Source organism: Gigantopelta aegis, chromosome 3, assembly GCF_016097555.1.
Source record: "Gigantopelta aegis isolate Gae_Host chromosome 3, Gae_host_genome, whole genome shotgun sequence".
Lineage (NCBI taxonomy): Eukaryota > Metazoa > Mollusca > Gastropoda > Neomphalida > Peltospiridae > Gigantopelta > Gigantopelta aegis.
Genome location: NC_054701.1, coordinates 77,076,168 through 77,103,236, shown reverse-complemented (window position 1 = coordinate 77,103,236; position 27,069 = coordinate 77,076,168). Strand labels below are relative to the sequence as shown.

Genomic DNA, 27,069 nt, shown 5'->3' with positions numbered 1-27,069 from the left:
AGAAGGTGTATATTGTTTGATATTATACAGAAACATATGTATTTGTTGATATTATAATACAGTAAATATGTATTTTTTATATATATTTTATATATTATAAGACAGAAAATGTGTATTATTTGATATCATAATACAGAAAATGTATATTCTTCAATATCATAATACAGAAAATATGTATTATTTGATATCATAATATAGAAAATGTGTATTCTTTGAGATTATGACACAGAAGAGTTATATTCTTTGATACATTATTCTTTGATATTATAATACAAAAATGTGTATTGATTGAGATTTTAATACAGAAGATGTATATTCTTTTATATACAGAAAAATGTGTATTTGTTGATATTATAATACAGTAAATATGTATGTTTTGATATTATAATACAGAAAATGTGTATTATTTGATATTATAGTACAGAAACTGTGTATTCTTTGATATTATAATACAGAAAATGTGTATTATTTGATATTATAATACAGAAAGACGCATATTTATGACTGTGGTTCTGGCGACAATCACCAGTAATTTAAGTTGTTATATTTACACATACTACATGGCAGAGGTAACTTGACAATGATATTAATTTTTTAACTTGTATGAAATTTGTATTTTAACTCGCTTATGACACGTGACGAGTACGTCCCTGTGATGAGTTATGCGTAATTACGTACCTGTGATAGCCGATGACGGAGAACCATTAGGATCTGTCGTAAGGAATGTCAGTGTTTCACCGGAAGTAAGGATTGTCTTCCCTTGGTTAATGTTTGCCGCCGAATCTGTCGTGTTATCCGCGACAGTGTACACGTGAACCGTAACAGGAGCACTGCAGTATCAATACGTTTTGAATATTATAATACTAGGTGCAAAGGAAAGTAATAATATTCACATCACCTATAGAATGAAACTTTATTTAAACCAAGTGTCCACAAGGGACAATGAGGCAAAACTACCAGGCAGAAAAGAATAAGTGTGTTTCTCCCTCCTCCCTCTTTTGATCAATATCGCAACAATACTAAAATCGATTGCTAGCATCAATGGTCATTAAAAAGGTCCTGCACATTATCCTTGTCCCTCTCCTTTCCCATTCTAAATATTTCTCCTCTATAATCATAAGCGTACGAGACAGGTGGGCAGGGGGTGGCAACTGCCCCCCCCCCCCCCCCCCCCACACACACACGTGCTGGAGCAAAACATCAAATTCAGGCAAATATGATACAAAATGTGCTAACCCGATACCTTTTCACCATGTACATGATTTATACGAATCATTCTATTTTTATCTTATATTATATACATATATTACTTTATTTTTGATGCTGTTTAACGAAGCCACTAGTGTTCATTAATCATCGATTTAAGAATGTCAAACACTTGAAAATGTCCGCATGTAGTCTTCAAAGAAACCTCGCTTTTTCCATTGGTAGCATGGGATCTTGTACCTACAATTTCCAACAGCGTGGACAGTATATACCACGGCCTTTGATATACATACATACATACATACATACATACATACATACATACATACATACATACTTACATACATGTAAATATATACCGACTGAAATGAAATTCGTCGTTGTCAGTCCACGATCTCAAGACATTGCCACCGTGACATGGCCATACTGATATGCTCTTTATTTATTAAGTTTTGATAAATCACTGACTTGATATTTACCTTGTCTGTAGCAGACGTCGTCTTCCCGACGGAGTCGTGGCCGTGCCGGATCTCTCTTCGATACACCACAGACGCACGACGGCGTTCGGGTACTTGGCTCTGATGAGCGTCTGGACCTGGTCCAGGAATGTCGTCTGCTGGCTTTGGAAATCAGTCTTGCTGATGGTGAGGCGGAAAGAGACGATCACCGTGTTGGGGTCGAACGTGTCGATTCTGACAGTCGCCGACGTGGTGGCGGTACTGACGGCGACGCCGTTATCCCTAGCGCCAGCCTCGATGGTGTATTTGAAGTTAGCTGTTGCCGTATAGCGCAGAGAAAATACTCCTGTTTTAGAGACAAAAAAAATGGAAGAATAGAATGAATGAATGAATGAATGTTTAACGACAATCCAGCACGAAACATACATCGGCTATTTGGAAGAGTAGTTGCTTAGTACATCTCAGTTTATTTTAAACTACGGCTATTTGTTATATAACATGTGGATATTTCGACAATGGAGAAACAGGAAACCAGCTGCAGCTGCATAGTCTACTCCTTTTGATAAAGTAGCAAAGAACCTTTTATATGCACTTTCTTATAGACATGACAGTACGTACCACAGCTTCTGGTGTACCATTTTTATACCAGATTTATTCAGTATCGGCTATTGGATATCAACCATTTAATGATTGACATCCAATAGCCGATGATGAATAAATCAATGTGTTCTAGAACTGTCGTTTAACAAAACAAACTTTAACTTACTTCAGCTATTCAAAACGGCCTCTAACCCCAAAAGACTGAACACACTTTTAAACTAAAAATGCCATTTTGACATTAAAAAGGACACTTTTAAACTAAAAAGGACACTTCTAAACTAAAAACGAATACATTTGATGAAGGAAAAATGCCATTAAAAACGAATCTACCCTTCTTTACCGGGTTCACTCCCATTCTGCCTACAATCCACTTTGCCTACACTCATTTTGCCTACAATCCACTTTGCCTACACTTATTTTGCCTACATTCCACTTTGCCTACACTCATTTTGCCTACAACCCACTTTGCCTACACTCATTTTGCCTACAACCCACTTTGCCTACACTCATTTTGCCTACAACCCAGTATGCCTACTCTCAGTTTGCCTACAGTATAAAAAAGTGACATCCCCAGTTAATAGTGGGACAATCCCTATTATTTTGTGTCTCAAACCAACATATAAACACAGTATTATATAAACAATTAATATTACAATGAACATAAGTAATGTAAATGGAGCTCAGTTGCTTGAAGGTTGGCATTTCAAGCTGAACTGTTCTCTTGCAAAAGCTCACCCTAACATTTATGAGTTCATAAATAAACTGACGGCTCTTGAAGATAAAAACAAAAGAACACTGGTCCAACTTGACCGTGGGGCAGCTCCAGTACAACGGTAAAGGGTGTATCGTGATGTTAATACACGCCTTATGAGGTTGAAGGATCAGCTTCAGCAAGGCCACACAACTCCTTTAGAGTTTTTAGACGCTGCCAGCCACTTGCTAAAAATGCAGTTGTAAATATGACTGAACTTTATACGAAATATATGTTTAACATTTTTGGATCATTTTAATAGTTTAATCGTTTTTGTTGTGTAATGTTAATCGTTTTTATAATAAAATATGTGTTTGTTATATTATTTTGTTATGTTATTTTATACACAGGGACCATATATGGAATGTTCCACTTTTAACTGGGGATGTCAGCTTTTCATACCGAGTGTAAGCAAACTGAGTGTAGGCAAAGTGGGTTGTAGGCAAAATGGGAGGACACCCTTTACCGCCAGACATGGCCCTGTATTTATAGTCCCACCTGTGAAAAAAACAAACATGACAAATCAAATGCATGGCCACATGTAATAATGATTACCTGCAGAGTCGATTGAGAACAGGTACTGGTAGGTGCTCTGTACCAGGTAGTAGTCCACCTGCCCGTTACTCCCGCTGTCCGCGTCTGTGGCCGTCACTGTAGTGATGCTGTTGTCGCACTCCCCGGTGTAGGCGATCTCGGTGTTGTAGAATACGGGACTGAACACTGGCGTGTTGTCGTTGACGTCGGTAACGTCAATAGAAACGGACGTTGATGAGCTGCGTGGAGATGTTCCGGCGTCAACTGCTATCACCTACAACAACATCGAAATATATCAGTCCGTTTATTATTCCTTTTATCACCACCACCAACACCCTCAAAACAATTAAAATGATAATAGCAAATAATAATAATAATAATATAATAATAATAATAATAACAATAATTAAAAAAATATGTGTATACCCTTGTCAGTGTACATTTGAATATTAAAAAAAAAAAAAAAAAAAAAAAACAACCCCAAACAAACAAACAAAAACTAAAAATAATAGAATCGTAAAGAAGGCTTGACCGATTTGGAATTTTTCAATGGGTCGCGTTCGCTTTTGTGCTTGGTAGATAACCCTCACAAATAAGAATTAGCTTCATTTTAAATGAGTAATAAACATTATGGTATCAACCAATTACAATGTATAGTACAGTATATTTTATCTAACAGTATCATATATACATTTTATTACTAAAACATAAACCTGTCTACCTCAAATACAAACAATGAGTAAACCTCCCTGTCCATATTCGCTTTTACAGTTATCTTCTCTGTTGCTGAGTTAATTGCCTGGAAGGTGTACATTTTCATTAAAAGGGCCGTACCCTGACCAAAATCCTATGGGGTGGGGTGGGGGGGGGGGGCAATACTTTTTATAAACAAATGAAACGCTATACAAATTAAACCCTGATATGTGTATGCTATTTTCTGGAGATTTTCTGAGATTCTCGGGGGGGGGGGGGGGGGGTAATAGCCTACCCCCCCCCCCCCGCCCCCGGAGGGTACGGCCCTGATTACAAATAACACAAACTGTTACATTTACCTCAAATACAAATGACGAATAAACCTCCCTGTCTATATTCGCTTTCACAGTTATCTCCCCTGTTGCTGAATTAATCGCCAGGAAGGTGTCTGCGTTCGTTCCCGACGTTCCCGTCGTGTTGATGGACAGCGTGATGGCGGCGTTGACGCCCACGTCGAGATCTATGACCGTCATGGTGAGAATCGTCGTGCCGACGGCGCTGTTCTCGGCGACTGTGCCGGTGTAGAGGTTGGCGCTGAACAGCGGGTTGTTGTCGTTGAGATCATTGATGTGGATGGTGACGTTGACTTCCGATGACAGTTTGGGTGTCCCGCCGTCAGACACTCGACACCAGATCTCATACACGCTGAAGGTCTCCCTGTCCAGGTTACTGTTGCTGATGATCTCGCCAGATGCCGGATTCAGTAGGAAGTGACTGGAATCGCCAACCCAGAAGGTGACAAAGTCGAAGGTCAGTGCGCCGTTTACTCCAGTGTCGATATCGGTAGCCGCCAGGAAACCTGCGGACGAGTTCAGGGGGACGTTCTCGGCGATGCTGAAGTTGTAGGAGGGTTGGCTGAAGGCAGGGGTGTTGTCGTTGGCGTCGAGGATGGTGACAGTGCACGTGACTGTGACACTCTTTGGCGGTGTTCCGTAATCGGTGACGGTGATTTCCAGTAAGTAGCCTGCAGTGGTTTCGCGGTCCAGAGCATTGGCCACCTGTGAGATTACAAGAGCATCATATAAAATGGAAATGGTTTATTTAACGACGCACTCAACACATTTTATTTACGGTTATATGGCGTCGGACATATGGTTAAGGACCACACAGATATTGAGGGAGGAAACCCGCTGTCGCCACTGTATGGCTACTATTTTCGATTAGCAGCAAGGGATCTTTTATATGTACCATCAGCATCAGACTTCAGCAACATTCTGTGCATAGGCGTACGGGCTCCCATGTTTGTAGGGGTGGGGTGGGAGGAGCAGGCTGACTTTTGCCCGAATTAAACGAAAATGTCCGAATCTGTATAACAACGTTTATTCATATTAGCATTACTACCAAACAGCTATATAGAGTTGCAAATAAATAAATAAGCATTTTTCATGGTTTACAACTAATTTTGACGGTAGAATGATGGAAATACATGGTAAAAAAGTCTCAGGTTATATCTACATAATTTTCCTCCGAATTTGAACTTTTGCTCCAGCACTAGGGGGGGGGGGGGGTAGGGGGGCAGTTGCCCTTGACCACCCCCACCCCCGCCACCTGTTTCGTACGCTTGTGATTCGGTGTAATAATATAAGCCAGACTTTGCATTCAGTAGTTCAAACACGTACTCGCACACACAAACACATGTAAAACATCAATGTAAAACAAATCTTCTGAATGACGATACTAAAATGTGTTGAGTGCGTCGTCAAATAAAACATTTCTTTCTTTCTTTCATTTCTTTCTGAATGACGATACAGTTAAAACTGACACTATAACACATTTTACCAAAACTCATTGTAAAAAAAAAAAACACTAAAAAAAACCCCTACCCCTGAGAGCTTTTCTTTGAATTCCTACATGTTAATTAGGTATGTTACTTTTGACTCTTGTTTTTTTCTCTCTGTCTTAAATTATTAGCAAAAGGTTTCTTAGGTGTAAAAGAAAGTGCCTTTAAAAGAATATTTGACAGGGGGCGGGGGAGGTCAATACAGTATAACACAACATCTGTAAACATGATACATTATACATGTAGGCAGGATGTAGCCCAGTGGTAAATTGATGCGCGGTCAGTCTGGGATCCATCCCCATCGGTGGGCCCATTGGGCTATTTCTCAGCCAGTGCACCACGACTGGTCTATCAAAGGCCGTGGTATGTGCTATCCTGTCTGTGGGATGGTGCATACAAAAGATCCCTTGGTACTAATGGAAAAATGTAGCGGGTTTCATCTCTATGACTGTGTCAAAACTGACCATGTGTTTGACATCCAATAGCCGATGATTAACAAATTAATGTGCTCAAGTGGTGTCGTTAAACAAAGCAAACTTCTTCTTCAATATACATGTACATATATTTAAAATAATCACTTTGAGCAAGGCAGAGTAGGTGTTCGACTCCCGGTACCCACCCACCCCTGCATACGCGTTTGGAAGTAGTTAATAAATAAATCAACCTGTATTATCCCAGAATTCATTTCAATGGTGAAGTCGTTATTCGTGTTTCCGTTTGTTATGGTGAAGTTCAGCCTGGCGTTGTCGCCGGCGTCTGCGTCCGACGCCGCGATGGTGGTGACGACGCTAACTGGACTCAGCGACTCCGAGATGCTCAGGTCGTACGGGGTTCCCGAGACCACTGGGGCGTTGTCGTTGACGTCACTGAGGTCAACCGTCACCACCGACGTCCCTGTGAGCGACCCAGCTCCCCCAAGAGTGCGGTCGTAAGCTGTCACCGTCAGATAGTGGCTGGAATTAAAAGGAGGAAGTGTACGAAGTGTTTAATAAACAACACCTATTAACACAAGAGCGGATGCAGAGGAGTACAATTTTTAGTATTCACGAGTATACTACGGTAACATGCATGAGACAGATGAAAGGAGCATGATCTATTAGAATGCTCGTTTGAAGTGCTTGGGTCGAAGGATCGAATCCCCTTTTTATTTCCGTCCAAACCTGTCCCTTAATTGATACACCAAAAGCCGTGGTATGTGCTGTCAAGCTCATGGAGACGCGCTTATAAGAAAATTCCTTGCCGCTAATGGAAAAATGTATCGGGTTTCCTCTGAAGACTACATGCAAGAATTAAACTATGTTTGGGTTAGTTAAAATTAAAGTTTGTTTTGTTTAACACCACTAGAGCACATTGATTTATTAATCATCGGCTATTAGATGTAAAAAAAAACAACACGCTACTTTTTTTCCATTAGTAGCTTGGGGTCTTTTATATGCTCCATTCCACAGACACCCCTGCGCGTGCTGTAACCTCACCGTGGTGCAGGGGTGTAACATTCTCTTTGAGAATGGCCAATACAGCACAAATTGAAGTTTAGAGTAAAATTCGGTGTCCGTAAAATTCTGTGATATTTGTATTTGTATTTTTGCACAGTTCTTTACACTGTTTTTGTTTAAACCTTGAATTTTTATGTTGATGTTGATCATCACTTTATTTATTTGCATTACCATAGTTTGACACCCAATAGCCGATGTATTTTTCGTGCTGGGGTGTCGTTAAACATTCATTCATTCATTCCATTCCACAGACAGGATATATCCGTTGTAATGCACTGGCTGGAATAGAGAAATAGCCCAATGGGCCCACAGAAACAAAAGGTGGAAGTGAAAGAGTTGTTTTAATAAACAACACCTAACACAATGTTTTTTTAAGGAGAGGGTGAAACTTATAAAACAGGACACCTAAAGTATTCACAAATATACTAACAGTCATGGTATCGCTAGGCAGTCTTTACCAAAGGGGACAGGATCTAGTACAATGCTCACCTGTGATGCATGGGTCGTAGGATCGAATCCACTTGGTGGATCTATTCGCTGATTGGGATCTCCCCCCCCCCCCCCATACATACAAACCAGTGCTCCACAAACGGTATATTAAAGGTCGTGGTATGTGCTATCCTGTCTGTGTGGGAAGTGCATAAAACTTAATTATAAAGGCCACCTAACAGAACCTAAAGTCTGTGACCTGGTTAAAATGTTAAATGTTTGATTTTAGGAGGTACATCATACCAGAGTTCGTGAATATTCTGAAATTGTATCTTAATAGCTGTACACAAGCCACGGACCGAATTTTATGGCGAAACCGGGTGGTAAAAAAGTTGTCTGATAAAACATGTAATTGTTTGTACCAACATCCACACCTATAACCCATAATCAGCGGCGTCGGAAGTGGTACGGCCATGGTTGTACCACTCTCTGGGCCAGGAACGGGTTTTTTCTCTCTCTGTTCCTATGGCACTCGCATAGTATAGATCTCATCATATACATTGCTTCCATGACCGTATCAACTTTTAATTGCTTCAGACGCTACTGACAGTGGTACAAAACAGTGATCTTTACCTCGGTATGGACTCTCGATTCAACGCTGCAGTAGTAGTTATCTCCCCTGTCGATGGGTTGATTTGGAAAAACGCATCGGTCAATGCATACGTGATAGCGTTATTCTGATTTCCTGCTGAATCGACGTCGTTGGCAACCACCGTGATGATGGACGTACCGACCGTTGCTGCTTCCGTCACCGATATCGTCACGTTCACTGGCGTGAACACGGGAGCGTTGTCGTTCAAATCGTTGACGGTTATCAGCACGAGGCACGTGGCCGAGTTGGCGGGAGTTCCGGCATCCACCGCCTGCACAATCAGCGAGTAGAGCTTCTTGCTCTCGTAATCCACTGCGACCGTGGTCGCGATCACGCCAGTCGTGGCGTCGATGGAAAACGTCGACGTCCCGTCGCCACCGACCAAAGAGTAGGCGATTTGACCGTTGACTCCTGAATCGCCGTCGGTCGCCGCGATGGCGGGAGCGAGATTTGTGGCGACGGCCACGTTTTCGTCAACGTTCACGTTAAATATGGACGCGCCAAAGTTGGGGACGTTGTCGTTCTCGTCTTTCAGGGGGATAATCACCGACATGGTGTCGTTCTTTCCACCGCCATCTTCGGCCTTGATTATCAAAGTGTAGGAGACCGGCGGAGTGTCGAAATCCAGTAGAGACCAAACGATGATTTTTCCTGTGCTGCTTTCGATGGCGTAGGAGTCTGCCGGGACGTTACCGCTGTAGATGGAGTAGGTGATGGCCCCGTTAGCGCCGCCGTCGCTGTCCGTAGCGACTGCTTGGTAGACTGTTGTTCCGATGGCCGTGGTTTCGCTTATCGCCGGTAGAGTCACACTTCCTCCAGCAAACACTGGAGGATTGGCGTTCACGGAAAGAACGTTGATGACGATTCTGGCTTGAGCTTTAAGAGGTGTTGCACCCTGGTCTGTGACCTCTATAACCAGATCGTGGATCTGTCTCGTTAAGTAGTTCATCGACTTTCCCGCCTGAAGCTGTAGATTCGTTCCAGACATTTCGAAAATGTTATCTATGTCTCCCGATGAAACCGAGTACACAAGAATGGCGTTTGCGCCAGCATCTCCGTCTGTGGCAGTGACTGTAACCAGAGGAGTTGCCGCTGGTGTAGTTTCCACGTGACTCGCCGTGTAAAACACGGGACTGAACACTGGGACGTTGTCGTTGACGTCGGTCACCGTCACCGTCACCGTCGTCGTGACGATGTGCTCCTCGGCTGCTCCGGTAACATCGTCGGCGACGGAGATGTCGAGAGTGTACGTTGATGTCGTCTCCCTGTTCAGACTCTGTGCAGTCGTTACGAGGCCATTGCTGTCGATGGTGAAGTGACCGAGACCGTTTCCTCCGGTGATGCTGTAACGAAGTGTTCCGTGGAGCAAACCTTGGTCTGTGTCGCTGGCGGTGATTTGCTGAACCGAGGTCCCGACGGCGATATTCTCGGCGACTGATACGGAGTAAGGGGCAGAGGTGAAGGTCGGTGGGGATTCGTTGAAAGGGGAGACAAGTACGGTGACCGTCACTGTTGCTGTTCGGATGGTTGCAGTGGAGTCTTTCACTTCGATGGTGAGTTGGTAGTTTTTGGTTCCTTCGTAGTCCAGAGCTGCGAAAATGGAATTTGAACACATGAAGAGACGCGTTGTGATCGAAAGAAATAGTAGTGACAACGACTTGAGAAAATACAGCATGCTATATAGATACAAATGATAATGTATTTATAGTTCCTACAAAAAATGGGGGGGGGGGGGGGGGGGGGGGGGGGGGGGGGGGGGGGGGGGGGGGGGGGGGGGGGGGGGGGGGGGGGGGGGGGTAAATAATTTCAGGGTTTTTTTTTTTACGTAAGAAGACAAGTAAAGGTTTTGGATATAACAAAAAAAAAATTAAAATATTTTTGTGTCCAATTTAAAAAATCTGCTCAGAAATAAATAACTTGTAATCATTTCGCTAGCATGACAAACGGCATTCCCAGTGGGACATACTATAAGTTCATTATATAGCTTGATACTGTAATATTACGAGTTATAAGTTGATGTCATTTTGCTCTTTAGTAAGAGAGGTAGGATCTGGCTTATTCGGTAATACTATAATCCTACATTCTTGTGTGATTTTTTAAATTGTTATTTGGCTGTGTGTAGGTTTTCCTTTTCTTTTCTTTTTTCTTAATTAAAAATAAAACAAAAACTTTTTTGGTCTTGTTTTGTTGTTCGTTGATAGTTTGTTGTTATTGTTTGAATCTTTTGTTTTGTTTGGGGTGTTTTAAGGGGGATGTAATCTTACAAACTAAAGGGACGTAAGAGGTCATGTGATAAAAAAAAAAAATGTAATACGTGTGTACAATGGACCCGGTGAGTGATAACTCTGATACTTACTGGTAAGCAGTGTGAGTTTCTTTGTTGCGGAACTCATTGAGAAGACACTGGTGTCACCAGTCGTTATGGTAAACGTTAACGTGTCTGCCGTATCGGCGTCCGTGCAGGCTAGTGTCGTCACCTGGGTCAAACGAAAAAAAAAGTATTAAACTAAAAATACTACACCTATAAGGCTGATGGGCCTGGGATCGCATCCCGGTGTCGGCGCATTGGAGAGATGTAAGGTAACTACACTCTTTTTTTTTCAGATTCCTACCAACCACACAGTAACTAATGATTAACTCTTGTCTTGAATAGCCATCCTAAATAACTTAAGTATGCATGGGTGCCCAGAAGCGCGTGCTTTGACTTTAATTTAATTTAAGCACGGAAATTAAATAAAACATGTAACATTCACACACGTAATTAAACCTATATATACAAATATGTAGACACGCACATACACATGAGTGTGCGCGTGCACACACACACACGTATATACACACACACACACACACACATACATACATACATACATACACACACACACACACATACATACATACATACACACACACACACACACACACACACACACACACACACACAGGCACACACACACACGGACATACAGTGACATACATGATACACATGCACACACATAATACATACACACACACACGCACACACACAACAGGAAAAATAATAATAGTCATCGTCATCGTGGTCACATCTCCATTGACCTCATCACCATCATCATTGTTATATTCAGTTAACCCATGACAGGACTTAGCCAATTTTCAAATATGTAGAGTATTTCATTTAAAAATTAGGACAAAGTTGCTAATTTAAACAAAGTTTTATTAGCCAAATTCTAAACGTTGTAGCCACTTTGTATACAAATTAGCATATATTTTCATATACATGTATAGGTTTATTTATATTCCTTTCCTTTACACACATACCACATCTCCAACTGTGGCTGGTTCGACGACGGTGGCGGAGACGTAGTAAGTCGGGCAGGTCGGTGAGGCCTCGTTGACGTCCTGCACGTTGACGACGATGTTTACGGTGTCGGTTAACCCGCCACTGTCTGTAGCAGTGACCGTCAGTGTGTACGTTGTTGGGGTTACTTCATAGTTTAGTTGGTTTTGGTTGCGAACGATCCCAGTGTTTGGATCAATAACAAAATCAGAGTTCGTATTACCCGCTGAAATAAAGGCACAAATTATATAATTTGACCCTGCGCGTGCTGTAACCTCACCGTGGTGCAGGGGTGTAACATTCTCTTTGAGAATGGCCAATACAGCACAAATCCCCCTGTTTTCTTCTGGATAAAATTAAGGTTTTGAGTAAAAGTCAGTATGTATCTGTGAATTTTGTATTTTTTGCACAGTTTTTTTTATTTAAATCTTGAATTTTTATATTGATGTTGATCATTACTTTATTTGTTTGAATAACCATAGTTTGACACCCAATAGCCGATGTATTTTTCGTGCTGGGGTGTCGTTAAACATTCATTCATTCATTCTTTCATTCATTATATAATTTGATTTGTTTTCCTTCTTCATATTACTCAAAAAATGCTTGTTATTTTCATTCTTATGCAAATATACAGAAGAATATTTTTTGTATATCGTTTAAGCGTTTTTACATTTGATATATTTTAGAACCGTTAAACCTTAAGTTTGTTTGTTTTGTTTAACGACACATTGACCTATTCATCATCGGCTATTGGATGTCAAACATTAGGTCATTTTGATATAGAGTCTTAGCGAGGAAACCCACAAAAATGTTCCATTAGTAGCAAGGGATCTTTTATATGCACCATCCCACAGATAGGATAGCACATATCACGACCTTTGATACACCAGTCATGGTGCACTGGCTAGAGTAAGAAATAGCCCAATGGGCCCACCGACGGGGATCGATCCCAGACCGACCGCGAATCGAGCGAGTGTTTTGTCAATGGGCTACGTTCCGCCCTCTTGATAAACCTTAAAGGAGATCTAGAAAGCTGAATAAAATATTTATTAATTTTGAACTTTACTAACTCAAACTTGAATATGATTAGAATTTGTTTAGTGGGTTTTTTTTGGGTTTTTTGTGGGGGGGTTTTGGGGTGTGTGTGCCAAATTCACATAATGGCTGGTATATTTTGGATCCATTTAAAACCCTTCAAACCTGCCGAGGGCAGTAGAACTCTCTGGCGAAGTCAGAGACTGTGCCAATGACAGACGTGCGTAAAAAGGTGTTTTAATGAAAGCACACCACAAATGGTCTATACCCAACCCTTCAAACGACGGGATACAATGGTTAACATATAAATTACCGGTGATGGTGAACGTTATGGTGTCCCCGGAAAGCGAGTCTGTGTCAGTAGCCGGCACCGTGGCGATCACCGTCCCGATACCGATGTCTTCGTTCACCTGCAACAGATCAGCGTCTTATGGAACTAATGGTCAACATAATATACATGCTTCTTGATTTTTGGTTGTTTCTTTGTTTGCTTTTTGTTTTGTTTTGTTTTTGTTGTTTTTTGTTGTCGGTTTGGGGGGTTCTTGGGGGGGGGGGGGTGGTGTGAATTTTTTGGAAGGTTGTTTGTTTCTTTGTTTTGGTGTTGGTGTTGTTGTTGTTGTTATTGTTGTTGGGCTTTTTTTGGATTTGTTTTGGGGGGGGGGGAGGTTGAGGAGGAGGTTTCGGGGTTTTTGTGGGGCGGGTGGGTATTTTTGGTTGTTGTTGCGGTTTAACTTGAAAATTGTTAGTGACAATGAAAATTATTTTACGAGGGACATAAACATGATAAGAAATGGTGGCGAGTTTAATATCCTATTTACTACCTATAGTCGATCTTAATTTATATCACTCAACTCGTTTGGTTGACATTCCTGTTAGGTTGTAGTACGCCATTCGATGACGTCGAAGTGTTACGTCCCACATGGCGTAACGCCAATTGAGTTGTATTACTTTGATATATACCAAGATATTTTAACCATATAAGTAACAAACTGCGTTAGTTCATATATACATGTATTCATTCAAATTGCCTAATATCTATACTGTATAAATTACACATTTACGTTATCTCATTTTGTCACTGATACGTTTCTTATTCTTATTATATAACATTCAGTGAAATATCTTAAAATATCAGTGAAATAAAAAGTGTTATCAGTCAATCAGTGAGGCTAACACATTTTAGAGTAAACATTTCACCATTTCACTCTAAAACGTGTTATCGTCACTATAGAAAGTGTTATTTTTACTGTAAAAAAACCGGAACTATTTTGCTGGTGGCATTTTAAAAATAAAGGTAAATTGCCAAAAGTTATATAATAAATGGAAAATTTCATGGTTTTTGTTGTTGTCAAATATGATTTATATCTCATCTCGTGATGTTCGCAATCATATCATACTCGTCGCGCAAGCGCGACTCGTGAGTTATGATTGCAACCTTCACTCGATGAGATATAAATCATATTTGACAAAATCATGAAATATCCTCTATTTATTCTATTAGGATATGCCACTTACAGAAATTGGTGAGGCTGGAGTCACGGCCCCTATCACAGGCGGCGCTTCATTCACTGCGTTCACCGTGATCGTCACGTACGAAGTCCCTGTCTTCTCTGGCGTCGCTCCGTCCTTAACTATGACCCTCAGTGTGTAGAAACTGGGGTCTGTGCCAGTGTCCAGGTCTATTGCCACTCCCGCCTTCAGCTTCAGGAGACCGGCGGTCGTTCCATCAAACTCGAACCTGTTGCCGGTGTTACCTAACTCTATGACGTATGTCAAAGTTGCAGCAGTGATATCACTGTCTGTGGCGGCAACGGTTATGATGCTGGCTCCGGCTGTAGTGGCTGTTTCCAGAAGTGACACGGAGTAGCTGGTGGATCCAAAGACTGGCGCGTTGTCGTTGATGTCGTTTATGTTTATCGTAAGCACTGTATCGATGGTCTTCGGAGGTGTTCCGCCATCGGAGGCCCTGGCGGTGACGGTGTAGAAGGCTACCGGGGTCTCTCGGTCGATATTTGTGATGGTTGTCAGTTGTCCAGATATGGCGTCGACGCTAAATATACCAGCAACGGATGAGCCTCCGTCTGCAATATTCAAATATTCAAATACACCATCGCTATCATATATAGTTAGTTGCATGCATGTTGTTAATAAATGAATATACATCTATAAGAATTAAGTGGGCGGGACGTAGCCCAGTGGTAAAGCGTTCGCCTGATACGCGGTCGACAGATAGGATAGCACATATCACGACCTTTGATATACCAGTCGTCGTGCACTGGCTGGAACGAGAAATAGCCTATTATTTGGCGAGGTTTAGATAACGGTGTAACAGGCGAGCTTCGGCGAGCCTGTTGCACCTTTATAGAACCGAGCCAAATAACCACGATATCAAAACGTAGTAACCTGATATTTGTTTTATCATGCAACCCCTTTTAAGTTTTATTTTTGTAATATGTTTTAGTCAAAAGCGGTATAGAAATTACTACCGGAAGTCGGATAATAGCAGGTGCCCGAAAGCATCTTGGGAATGGCATAGCCAGCCAAAACGTTATGTTTCCAAATTTTAAGTAAACTACTTTGATTATATTTCAAAGTCTGTAGTGTCACAACATTATAATTTTTGTACCTTTTTCTGTTAAAATAAAGTTTATATGTGACCCGAAGAAAATCGAAATTACTGGCTGCTATTGACTGTGACGTCAACAGCTGTTCCAATGTAAAGATTCTTTGCAGGAAGAGACTTGCTTTGTTGATTCAAAATGTTTAATAGAAAACGCTGGCTAGTTCCGCATGGGAGCGAAGAATGGAAAATTCAAAAATAAGACATAATTTGATGTTACGGGAAGTGTAAATGTTATATTAAACAATTATTGCTGTAAATGGATGTTTGAAAAATGAGGAAACGACCCACCTAAATATTGAGCAAACATCCTCCATGCGCAGAATTCATTTCCTAGTGAGCTGATAGCACATAGCAACGCCAAAGTTATCATGCTAGCAACGGGGGTGTTATCAGGCAGTGACATTCGAATTATCGTGTAGAGGTTATTAGGTAACAGGAAGCATGGTTGCATCATAAATTCAAAATATTGCGGCCATGTTAGTGATAACAAGGCAATACCTGTCACGGTTGACACCAGGGAATAGCTGACGGTGCCATCGCTCCCGGTATCTGAATCTGTAGCAACTACTGTAACGACGGAGGTGCCAGGCGGGGAATCTTCGTTAATGTTGTGGGTCGAGCCGACTGGGGTGAAGGTTCCCCAACCGGGAGTAAACTCATTTACTGGCTGTATCTATAAAACAGAAAAAAAGATAATTATTGTTCACTTTTTCATCTCTGGTGGCAGTACTAATGGCGGGTGCCACCGGTGGGACAGGATATGCTCGCCTTTCGCGAACACCTGATATCATCACTGTTTTGAGGGTGATTCATGAGTGCATGTCATCACAGCTATATTTATTGCAATTAGCTCTGTTCTGTGCTGGTTTTGGTTTAGTAAACTAGTCTCAGAGTGGCAATCCTCTTTGTGGCGGTGCAAGAAAGATTTATTTGTTCAGGAGTCGGAAGGTGGGAGAATATTCTTAAAAATTAACATAAATGTTGTTTATGTGATGAAGATGTCGTTGGTGATGAACATCACTATTTGTTTCAATGCATTTTTTTTCTCAATAAAGCAAGATGCATCTACATACCAAAGTATTTCTTTATTAGACCAAATATTGTTAAATACCGTGAGTTCATTTGTAGTACGAATGTTGAGTTACTAAATAATATCTGTAAATTTATTGGCTATGTTTTAAAAACATTTAAATCTCCATGCTAATCCATTTATTTGTTCATTTATTTATTACGTAGGGCTGTATATGTATTGTACAAGCAGTAGTAGCTCTCGGGTCAGAGTTTAACATGTACATTCAGAGCAAGCTATTTGTTCATGTGTCATTTTATGTCATCTGACTTCAAATAAAGTTTTGTTCTTTTCTGTTTTCGGGAGTGGCTGTTCTCCTGTAGACGAGGCACTAGATAGAGATTCATGGAATCAACAACTAGTTTGCAAAACGGCCATTCGACTCTACATTGTACAGAGATACGGCTTTGTCGTTCAGAATAACATCGACTTAGTAAGCCTGCAATGTTTATTCAAGAGTTACGAGGAGACAAGCATATCATTAGGGAAACACTTAGTCCAACGAGCTGTAGAAAAAAAGAAAGAAAGAAATGTTTTATTTAACGACGCACTCAACACATTTTATTTACGGTTATATGGCGTCAGACATATGGTTAAGGACCACACAGGTTTTGAGAGGAAACCCGCTGTCGCCACTACATGGCAAGGGATCCTTTATTTGCGCTTCCCACAGGCATGATAGCACAAACCATGGCCTTTGTTGAACCAGTTATGGATCACTGGTCGGTGCAAGTGGTTTACACCTACCCATTGAGCCTTGCGGAGCACTCACTCAGGGTTTGGAGTCGGTATCTGGATTGCAAATCCCATGCCTCGACTGGGATACGAACCCAGTACCTACCAGCCTGTAGACCGATGGCCTACCACGACGCCACCGAGGCCGGTCACACGAGCTGTAGAGGAAACACGCTGTTGTCACATGCTATACACTGATTAGCAGCAGTGGGTTATGGTAATGATTGGCATACACCTGCCGATTAACGCATACCCGAGAGAAAGTTGGCAACCTCGACGGTTGCGTTGTATTTTCCCCTAACTCCCGACTTACGACGGGTGCGTTCAGACTAACAACTAATACGACGAGAAGCGAGTTGTAAGAGAGCTTAGACTAGCAACTGGACAGTCGTAGAAGTCGTAAAAGAAGTAGGCCAACTTTGTGTTGGCAGTTGGTAGTCTGAGCTAGCATTACTAGTCTGAAAATGTGCGGACTTGGCAGACAGTTTTTGTTGTTGTTTGTTTGTTGTTGGGTTTGTCTTTTTTTTTTTTGTCTTTTTTCTTTTTACTCTCTGATCTGTACCTGTATGTACACCGTGACTGTTCCAGTGTTTGGGGTTCCTCCCCCGTCTACGGCGTGTATGATAAGTGTGTAAGCCGGTGTAGCTTCGTAGTTGGTAGCTGTTCCAGTTGTGACGACATCGTTCCCAGACATCGTAAACTCTGCAGGTGGAGTCTGTATGGAAATGGTGACGGCGTTGTTTGGGCTGGATCCGTCAGCGTCGGCACACGATATTGTTGTAGCGATTTCATCTGAAACAAGGTGTGATCGTTCATTTCCTGATTGTCAGTTGCGTGTTTTAGGGGAGTGAGCGTCGAACACCCCTGCTCCAAGAAACTTTTCTTTTTTAATGTATTTTGCGAGGGAGCATATAATGACCCAAATCTTTTTAAAACTTCGCACACCACCATCTGACCCACTTACCCTCCCCTGTACTAACAAATATGAATAGTTTTATGCATCCAAAATGCTGGGTCCGTTTAGACGTTTAGGCCAGTAGCATTAGGTCAAACATGGAACAATCTGGTAATAAGCTGAAATTTTCAGAAAAGTTACCCCAGAGTATGATATTCCAAGAAGAGCTAACTCGTGAATTTAAGGTGTCGTCCAAAATGGCCGCCATTATCTATTATCGTTGCAACCAGATGTAGTATAAATGCAAGGAAAGTGTATAAACATAGGTTTTCAGACACAAGCAATGCAATGCAATTGTTAATTATATGATTTGAAAAAAACAAACAAGAAATCTCAAAAATTAATATGGTGGCAACTAGAGCGTTCTGTATGTTCAATACGAATCACACGTTTTACGACCCTGGTGACTTTCAGCTTGTTCCGAAACACTTTATTTTTGGCAGCCCGTGAACATGGCTCGAATCATCTGCATTGTTTTTGGCTTAGCAGTCAAATATATATATACTTTTTTTCTGGTATTCCAAATTCCGCTCTCCTCAAACTTACCCCTCCCCCTAATGCCCTGACGTATCCAGAGGTTGGGGCCCTAGGTGGATATACGCACATTAATAGAGTTTAAGTAAGCTTGCAAGCCTATACTAGAAACCGCGTCAATGACTTCAACACTGTAGGGGCGACAACGGGCGATAACTCACTTGCTCCGTTGTTTTCTGCGATGGCGCCGGAGTAGATGACGCTGGGAGTGCAGACTGGTGAGTTGTCGTTGATGTCGACCAGGGTGAGTGTAAGGACCTGGGTGACGGTGGTTGTGGTGGCGATCGTGTCGGTCACCTCCAGCGTGATGCTGAACGATGTCTGTGACTCATAGTTGAGGACTGACGATATTGTTATAACGCCAGACCCGTCGATGGCGAATTTACCGGAGTCCACTCCTGAAATCACACATTGAGTTCATTAGTATATGATCCGAGACATTCACATTCTTTCTTCTTTTGTTTCTTAATCTATTCTTCTCTACTTTCTTTCTTTACTTTTATTTTTATTTATTATCTTTCGGGGTGGGAGGGGGGAGGGGGTTGGATTGTTTTGTTGTTGTTGTTTTTTGGCGGTGGGGGGCTTTGCATAGGTAAAACGTGATGGGAACATAGCAATTTTTGACAATACCTATGCTTCTATAGCTAAAGATAGGGAATCGTTTTTATCGCAGTATTTAGGTCGGAAATTGCTGTGGTAGGCTGCCACAAATCTTGTCTACAGTTCAACACTGTGGAGATACAGTGAAATGTGGACATATTTTTAAACAGAGAAATTATCAGGGCCAATACGGAACAATGAACAGTATGTCACAGAAGGCGACAGACCATGTTAAGTATTAAAATTGTTATTTGAGGCTTTAACTAAACATTCCTCCATCGATCTATTTCACCTGTTCCTGTTTTCAAAGTGAAACATACCTGACAAGGCATACGTCAAAATATCTCCGGCATCAGCATCAGTGGCGGTGAAGGTAAACGGTACAGTGGTTCCAACAACTTCCTCCTCGTTCATAGACGCCGTGTACGTGCCACTAATAACGGGCGCGGCTCCTGTGAACAGAGAGTGTAATATATTTAGACATGCAAACGTAGGTCAGCGGCAGAGCGCTAACCTGGGATGGGCTGACCTATAGGATCGTTTCCTAACTGGTATCCAGTTAAACAAAACATTTCTTTAATTTCTATATTGAGGGGCCCCCGAACCTGAAGTGCCCCGGGCCCCCTAAGTCTAAATCCGGCCCTGGGCCCGTGGGAATGGTATTTGAAATGGAGGGTACAGACTTGCTAGCTATGTAGACGGTGCCTACATGTTTTTCACTTGTATCGCAAGTAGCAGTGCTTAGGATCGTAATCTTTAGCTGTTTAAAGGTTACGTCCAGTGTTAAGTGCAAACAAACCCTAACATGCAGTTGCTGTCTCTGATGATGTGAAGGAAGGAAATGTTTCATTTAACGATGCACTCAACACATTTTGTTTACGGTTATATGGCGTCGGACATATGGTTAAGGACCACACAAATATTGAGAGAGGAAACCCGCTGTCGCCACTTCATGGGCTACTCTTTTCGACTAGCAGCAAGGGATCTTTTATATGCATCATCCCACAGACAGGATAGTACATACCACAGCCTTTATTACACCAGTTGTGGAGCATTGGCTGGAGAAATAGCCCAATGGGCCTACCGACGGGAATCGATCCTAGATCGATCGCGCATCAGGCGAGCGCTGTACCACTGGGCAACATCCCGCCCTCTGATGATGTGAATGAGTAGTACAGTAGTTCAAACCACTGTTTATTTTTATCATTAATCTTCTCTTCTTTTTTTTTGCTTTGAATTTGTTTTCTTGCTTATAGTTATATATCATTAAGAGGTGGGTTTCCTCTCTAAGACTATATGTCGAAATTTCCAAATGTTTGACATCCAATAGTCGATTATTAATAAATCAACGTGCTCTAGTGGTGTCGTTAAAAGATACAAACATATATATATTATAATTATAGATATAGATATAGATATAGATATATAGATATAGATAGATATAGATATAGATAGATAGATAGATAGAAAGATAGATATATAGATAAATATAGATATATAGATATCATTAAAATTCAAGTATACTGTTCTGGATATACCACTTAGTTATCTAGAATTATTAATGGTGGTACTCAACCAAATAGCATCTCGGCTGTATCAAAGTTCAAAGTGACCCAGACTTTTAACAAAGCAATTAATACTGTCAGTCCTGTCACTGGTGATAAATGCAACAGTGGTTGCTATCATACACTATAGTTTTAACAAGACAATAAATGCAAGCAATTGCGCTTGATCCAGCAACAGTGTGTCAAGTAATCTTGTGCTTGAAAGATATATAAGGCGCTGTAAAACTAAAGTACTGTCGGAAATAGAATCAAAATGATTTTCGTCGATTATTTCTTACATATTAAACTGACAAGTAAATTTTTTATAAATATCTATTTAATGATAGTCTACCTAATTTAGCATTTACTTGTTTATGCGTTCATTGATGTTCAAGGTGGTGTTTACTCTTGAAATTAAAAGAAAAATGTCAGTAAACAGGTGATTTGTGCACTTAATTGGAACAGACTATAACAAATTTTGGTCAACATGTGTCAATTTCATTGCTGTTACAATATGCGAGGGACTGTTTCTGATGATGGTTTGCCCCTATCCCTCTCCAAAACTAAATATTTGTAGTCATTTATAAGTAACTTTTGAGCAAAACTGTCAAGAGCCATTATAACGATCCATTATACTGGCATTAAAGGTGCTATGTCAATATTACCCAATGACAGCTATAGCAAATCATCTTTTTTTTATTTATCTATTTATTTTTATTTAATTAACTTTTGATTTAACATTTAAAGAAGACACCTTTAATAATATGCCCATAAATGATTATAGGAAATAATTTTATCTACTGGTAGAAAATACTTTTTTATTGGAGAATCTTTATCATAGCTCGCATTATATAGCACCTTTAAATTGTTGCAAGATTGTGTATATTTCTAATGTACTTATATTGAATTTATATTCAATAAATATGCTTGTCATAATTAATAATTTATGCTGCAATTCAAAATAATCCGTTAACTTGCAGTTTTAAATTAAACGTTTGTTTAAGGGTAAATGAAATGGACACATATCCATCAAAATGTGTTATAGTCTGTTCCAATAAAGGTCACAAATCACCTGTTACTGACATATTTAGTTTAATTTCAAGAGTAAACACTACCTTGTACATCAATGAGAGCCCAAACAAGTAAATGCTAAATTAGGTAAAGTATCATTGAATGGGTATTTACAAAATATTTACTTGTTTAATATGAAAGAAATAATCGACGAAAATCATTTTTATTCTATTTCCGACAGTACTTTAGGCACTACAATTATATGCGGAATTAACGGTGGTTGTAACAATATCCTGTTATCTTGCAAATGAGCTATGAAAGTTGACACTTTTAATTACTGTAGTTAAAACTTTGGGTGAGGTGGTGTAGCATTCATACCTTTGGTTCCTATTTAGGTTATTTTGCATTATGTAGTTTCAGGGTCATAGAGAATAATACATGAGTGGCCGTTAGATACCATTTATTTCACAACGAGTTGTTTTAAAATGTGTATAACGAGCCAAAGCGAGTTTGATACGTTTTTAAACAAAGAGTTGTGAGATAATGGTATCTAACGGACACGGATGAATTATTCTATTTCTTACATATCCTCAAACACCAGGTTTTAAGCATATTTTAACATCTTTTTCGACTAAAAGTTATTTACAGTCGTTTCACTTGTAGCTGGCACAGACACCTGATTGTCAGGTTAACTATATGTCACAGTTTAATCGAGTTCCATCGCGCTGGTTTTTTACTGGATATATGGCATTGGTGACCTGGTCATCACCTAGGAGCAGCCAGTCGTATGCCTTGTCCTGGACGGAGGAGCCGACCGAGGCCAGCTCTTGTGCCCAGGACAGGCGTGCGCTATAACAGCTTGCTCTGAATGTGCACGTAAAGACCTATGACCTGACCTGACCTGACTCTAGGAGAATGGAAGAAGAAAATTCGGTCATACCCTTAGGGGTGAGTGGAGTGGGTGTGTACATACTTGGGAGTCATTAAGCGGGTATCGAGTGTCGAATTCCGATTGGCCTCCCTTTATCAGTGACAATTTCAAGAGGTTACAGACACAATCCGATCAAAATATTTAAAGAAGATTTTTTTCTCTCTCCCACATGAGTAGTGGATCGAAAGTCTTGACAGAGCTCGCTAACGTGTTGCCCATATCAACATGAAACGTTCGTCTTGGTAAAGTTAAATACCATTTTGAAAACATATTTTATATTATGTATGGGATTGGTCTTCAGATAGTACTATTAAATAATGAAACAACAATCTATGCACTAATACGATTATACGAATAAACCAAATAAATGATGGGGTGGGGGTGTATAGAACTAGAGAGAATCATAGGCATAAAGACAGAAATAGAGAAACAGATGTACTGAGAGAGAGGTATGCTGAAAAAACGATCAAATACGCATACATATTATATAGACATACACACAGACATACAGACAGATATGGATGGATGGATGGATATATATATATATATATATATATATATATATATATAGAGAGGAGAGAGAGAGAGAGAGAGAGAGAGAGAGAGAGAGAGAGAGAGAGAGAGAGAGAGAGAGAGAGAGAGAGAGAGAGAGAGAGAGAGAGAGAACACGAAGAGGAACATAGGGTGGAAGAGACGGACGGATGGATGGACAGACAAATTAATGGGTGGAGTGACAAATACACTAGCGACATATACCACTAATTTGGCTAAACCGTCTGTTCCGGGCTGGTGAAAGTATGTACATTTACTTGAGATGAACTGTTTACAGATTATGGTAAATTTAAAAGATTTCAAATGCAGATACTGACCCTCTGTTTGTAGAACCATGAATCCCAGAACTGCTCCGAGGAGTATGACACTCCTCATTCCGGATTGTGGGGCTTCTCTTGCAGGTATTCAATCAAGATCTACAAGGAAGCACACGAATTAAGACACAAATACATTTATTTATTCCAAGAATTATTTTTAAAATCAAATTCTTTCCCGTTACTTTTTCTACAATAATGTGCCTCGAAGAAATTTTCGCTGCATACCTGTACACAATGTTAGAAACAATACGGTAGTTAACTGTGAATTGTCAATTCAATTCTTTTTGACCTGGAGCTTTACAGTTCATCGGTACAAAAACACATACCTTACTTACAATCACTGCACAATATAGTGTAGTGAAGGAGAACACATTATGAAATACACATAAAAAGAAAGAAAGAAATGTTTTTTAACGACGCACTCAACACATTATTTACGGTTATATGGTGTCAGACATATGGTTAAGGACCACACAGATTTTGAGAGAGGAAATCCGCTGTCGTCACTTCATGGGCTACTCTTTTCGATTAGCAGCAAGGGATCTTTTTATATGCACAATCTCACAGATAGGGTAGTACATACCACGACCTTTGACATACCAGTCGTGGTGCACTGGCTGGAACAGGAAATAGCCCAATGGACCCACCGACGGGGATCGATCCCACACCGACCGCGCATCGAGCGAGTGCTGTACCACTGGGCTACGTCTCGTCCCGAAATACACATAAATGCACATACATAAGTATAAGTATATGCATATATACATAGACATTTAAATTAATCATCCTGATTAATCATAATATACATAACGTGGCTCGTATTTTGTAACATTCAAATATATATTTACTAAGTTGATTTAGTTCTTTAATATTTTCAACACTTAATAGCAAGATATAAGATAACTTTATAGGCTGACGGTCTTTTTTCTGTAAAACGTTGATATATTTACTTCTTAAATTGACATATCCAGAGGCGGGTCTGAGGGGGCAGGCCCCCCCCCCCCCCCCCCTAAATTCTACGACAGTTATAATTTTATTATATATTAATTTCCGCCTCGTGTCATTGGGGCCCCCTCTAAATGGATTTTCTGGATCCGCCACTGATGTCTACGGCATTTTAACAAAACAAAATATATTTGTCCTCAATTTAATTCAGATTACAACAAATACAAATTCTTTTTGTTCTTTCTATATTCCGATATCTTCCCGTTTCCACAGCCAACACGTATATTAATAACCTAAGTTAAGTTAGCACAATACGCTTTTGTTTAGGAATATATATATATTTGTAAATAATACTGTCAACACAAATTACCAACAACATGCTTGTATAAAATACACTTCGATGAAGTATTAAATAAACTTAATAAATACTGCTTCGTCTAATAACAAATACGGGTTTTAATTAGTACAAAAAAAATTTAAACCAGTATTTTACCATGCGAAAAGACGTATATAGTATATTGAATTGGAATTCTTCCAAGTTCAAAATATACTATTACAAGTAGATTTCTTCACACCTAATAACCTTTTACAAAATTCTAAATGCAACCTTTCTACCTTACTACCTTTATTAAAAACCCATACTTCACATGCATAACATAAAATACTGGTGACATACGTACCTAACACGTCTAGCATTGTTTTACAATTCTCACTCAAAGTTTTACACCTAGAATATAAAGCAAATAAGGCTTTACGGCCTTGATCTGCTAAATATTTTTTTAAGAAAATTAAATTTAAACTACAAGACGTATAGTGTGTGCTGCGTAAGTAGTGTCGAATAGTGTTTGGTTGTTTATTTAGCAAATTACCATGATGGAGGACACATTATACCTATAATTAGTCAGTGTTTGTAAAAAAAAATTAAAAAATTAAAAAAATTAAAAAAACGTATTTACATGCCAAGAAAGAAAAGCTATTTCACAAGAATGTACAATACCAATTTGCGTGTTTAATGACGATTCCTCTGGTGGTAATATATATACTCGTGGCAAAAGGTTCGTGTGTATCAAATAAATGTATATAGAATTTCATCTGGTGATGAACATTTCTGGAAATTATCGTGTAATGCTAGTATCAGACTACCAACTGCCAGCAGATTCTCGTCGTATAACCCATTCGTTTTTAATCTGAGCGCACCCGTCGTAAGTCTGGAGTTGAGGCAATTTTAAGGCAACCGTCGAGTTGGTCAACGTTTTGCTAGCAGTTGGTAGTCTGACGCTGTCATAACAGAGCTCGAATTTTATTAACTACGGCAATTTTGAAATGTTTTCTACCATAGGTAAAATGTTCAACGACGGCAATTTTGAGCCTCACTACGGCAGTTTTAAACCAGTAACTTTTATAACAAATATGAAAACCAAAATGAATCCCTTCAAATGACGGCAACACTTCTCACCAAGCGGCAAAAAAACTGCCATCTGTAAAGCCCCTGACCTACGGCAATTAATATCGCAGCTACGGCAGTTGCCGTCGGTGCCGTCGTTAAGTTCGAGCCCTGATGTAACCATTCCCTTCGATCTTCCGGAGGCGTTCTGTCAACTGCACGTGCTATACTTTATTTTTAAAATAGCACGTGCTATTCACGCTTCATGCGCATAGTTTATCATTCCCCGCATTTCGGGTCACGTGCTCCTGTTTGGCGTTATTTTTCTTATCATTGGACCACAAAACGATTGTATGTAGTCTCATCATTCAGAAATATACTATTGTACATATATGATCATCATTAATGTAATGCCACACCGTTCAGAAGATGAACGTCTTCGAGCGATTGATATGTTTAAGTTTGGAATGGCACAAAACACTGTTGCTAGACATTTTTTTTGTCGTCATTGGTTTTCATCACAACATCATATGTAGCGTCTTTAAGGTTAGAAACTGGTAAATTTGCAGATTCACAAAATAATCTTTATGTCTTAATTATGATGATATTACGGGTAGATGTTTTTTTAAAAGGCAGTGGCTACTGTAGTAAACGTTAATAACATTCCAGATAAAGAAAACAATGTCATTACTTTTAAGCCAAATTCTTATGTTTATATGACGTCAGACATATGGTTAAGAACCACACAGATATATAGAGAGGAAATCCACTGTCGCCACTTTATGGGCTTCTCTTTTCGATTAGCAGCAAAGGATCTTTTATATGCACCATCCAATAGACAGGACAGCACATACCA

General features: G+C 40.1%; 1 protein-coding gene across 1 annotated transcript in view; it reads right to left on the bottom strand.

The window, feature by feature from the left end:
- The window catches only part of LOC121368846 (cadherin-23-like), a 34,328-nt gene extending 10,386 nt beyond the window's left edge, over nt 1-23,942 (bottom strand). Inside the window, exons 1-15 of the mRNA XM_041493595.1 lie at nt 23,885-23,942; nt 19,850-19,981; nt 19,091-19,327; nt 18,003-18,232; nt 16,135-16,309; nt 14,529-15,094; nt 13,327-13,423; nt 11,960-12,204; nt 11,016-11,136; nt 8,641-10,249; nt 6,747-7,035; nt 4,602-5,300; nt 3,571-3,823; nt 1,686-2,010; nt 679-830 (exon numbers count right to left, since the gene is read on the bottom strand). Of these exons, the coding sequence (XP_041349529.1) occupies nt 679-830; nt 1,686-2,010; nt 3,571-3,823; nt 4,602-5,300; nt 6,747-7,035; nt 8,641-10,249; nt 11,016-11,136; nt 11,960-12,204; nt 13,327-13,423; nt 14,529-15,094; nt 16,135-16,309; nt 18,003-18,232; nt 19,091-19,327; nt 19,850-19,981; nt 23,885-23,942 (5,188 nt within the window). The remainder of the gene's footprint in view (nt 1-678; nt 831-1,685; nt 2,011-3,570; nt 3,824-4,601; nt 5,301-6,746; nt 7,036-8,640; nt 10,250-11,015; nt 11,137-11,959; nt 12,205-13,326; nt 13,424-14,528; nt 15,095-16,134; nt 16,310-18,002; nt 18,233-19,090; nt 19,328-19,849; nt 19,982-23,884) is intronic.
- Between the last annotated feature and the right edge of the window lie 3,127 nt (nt 23,943-27,069).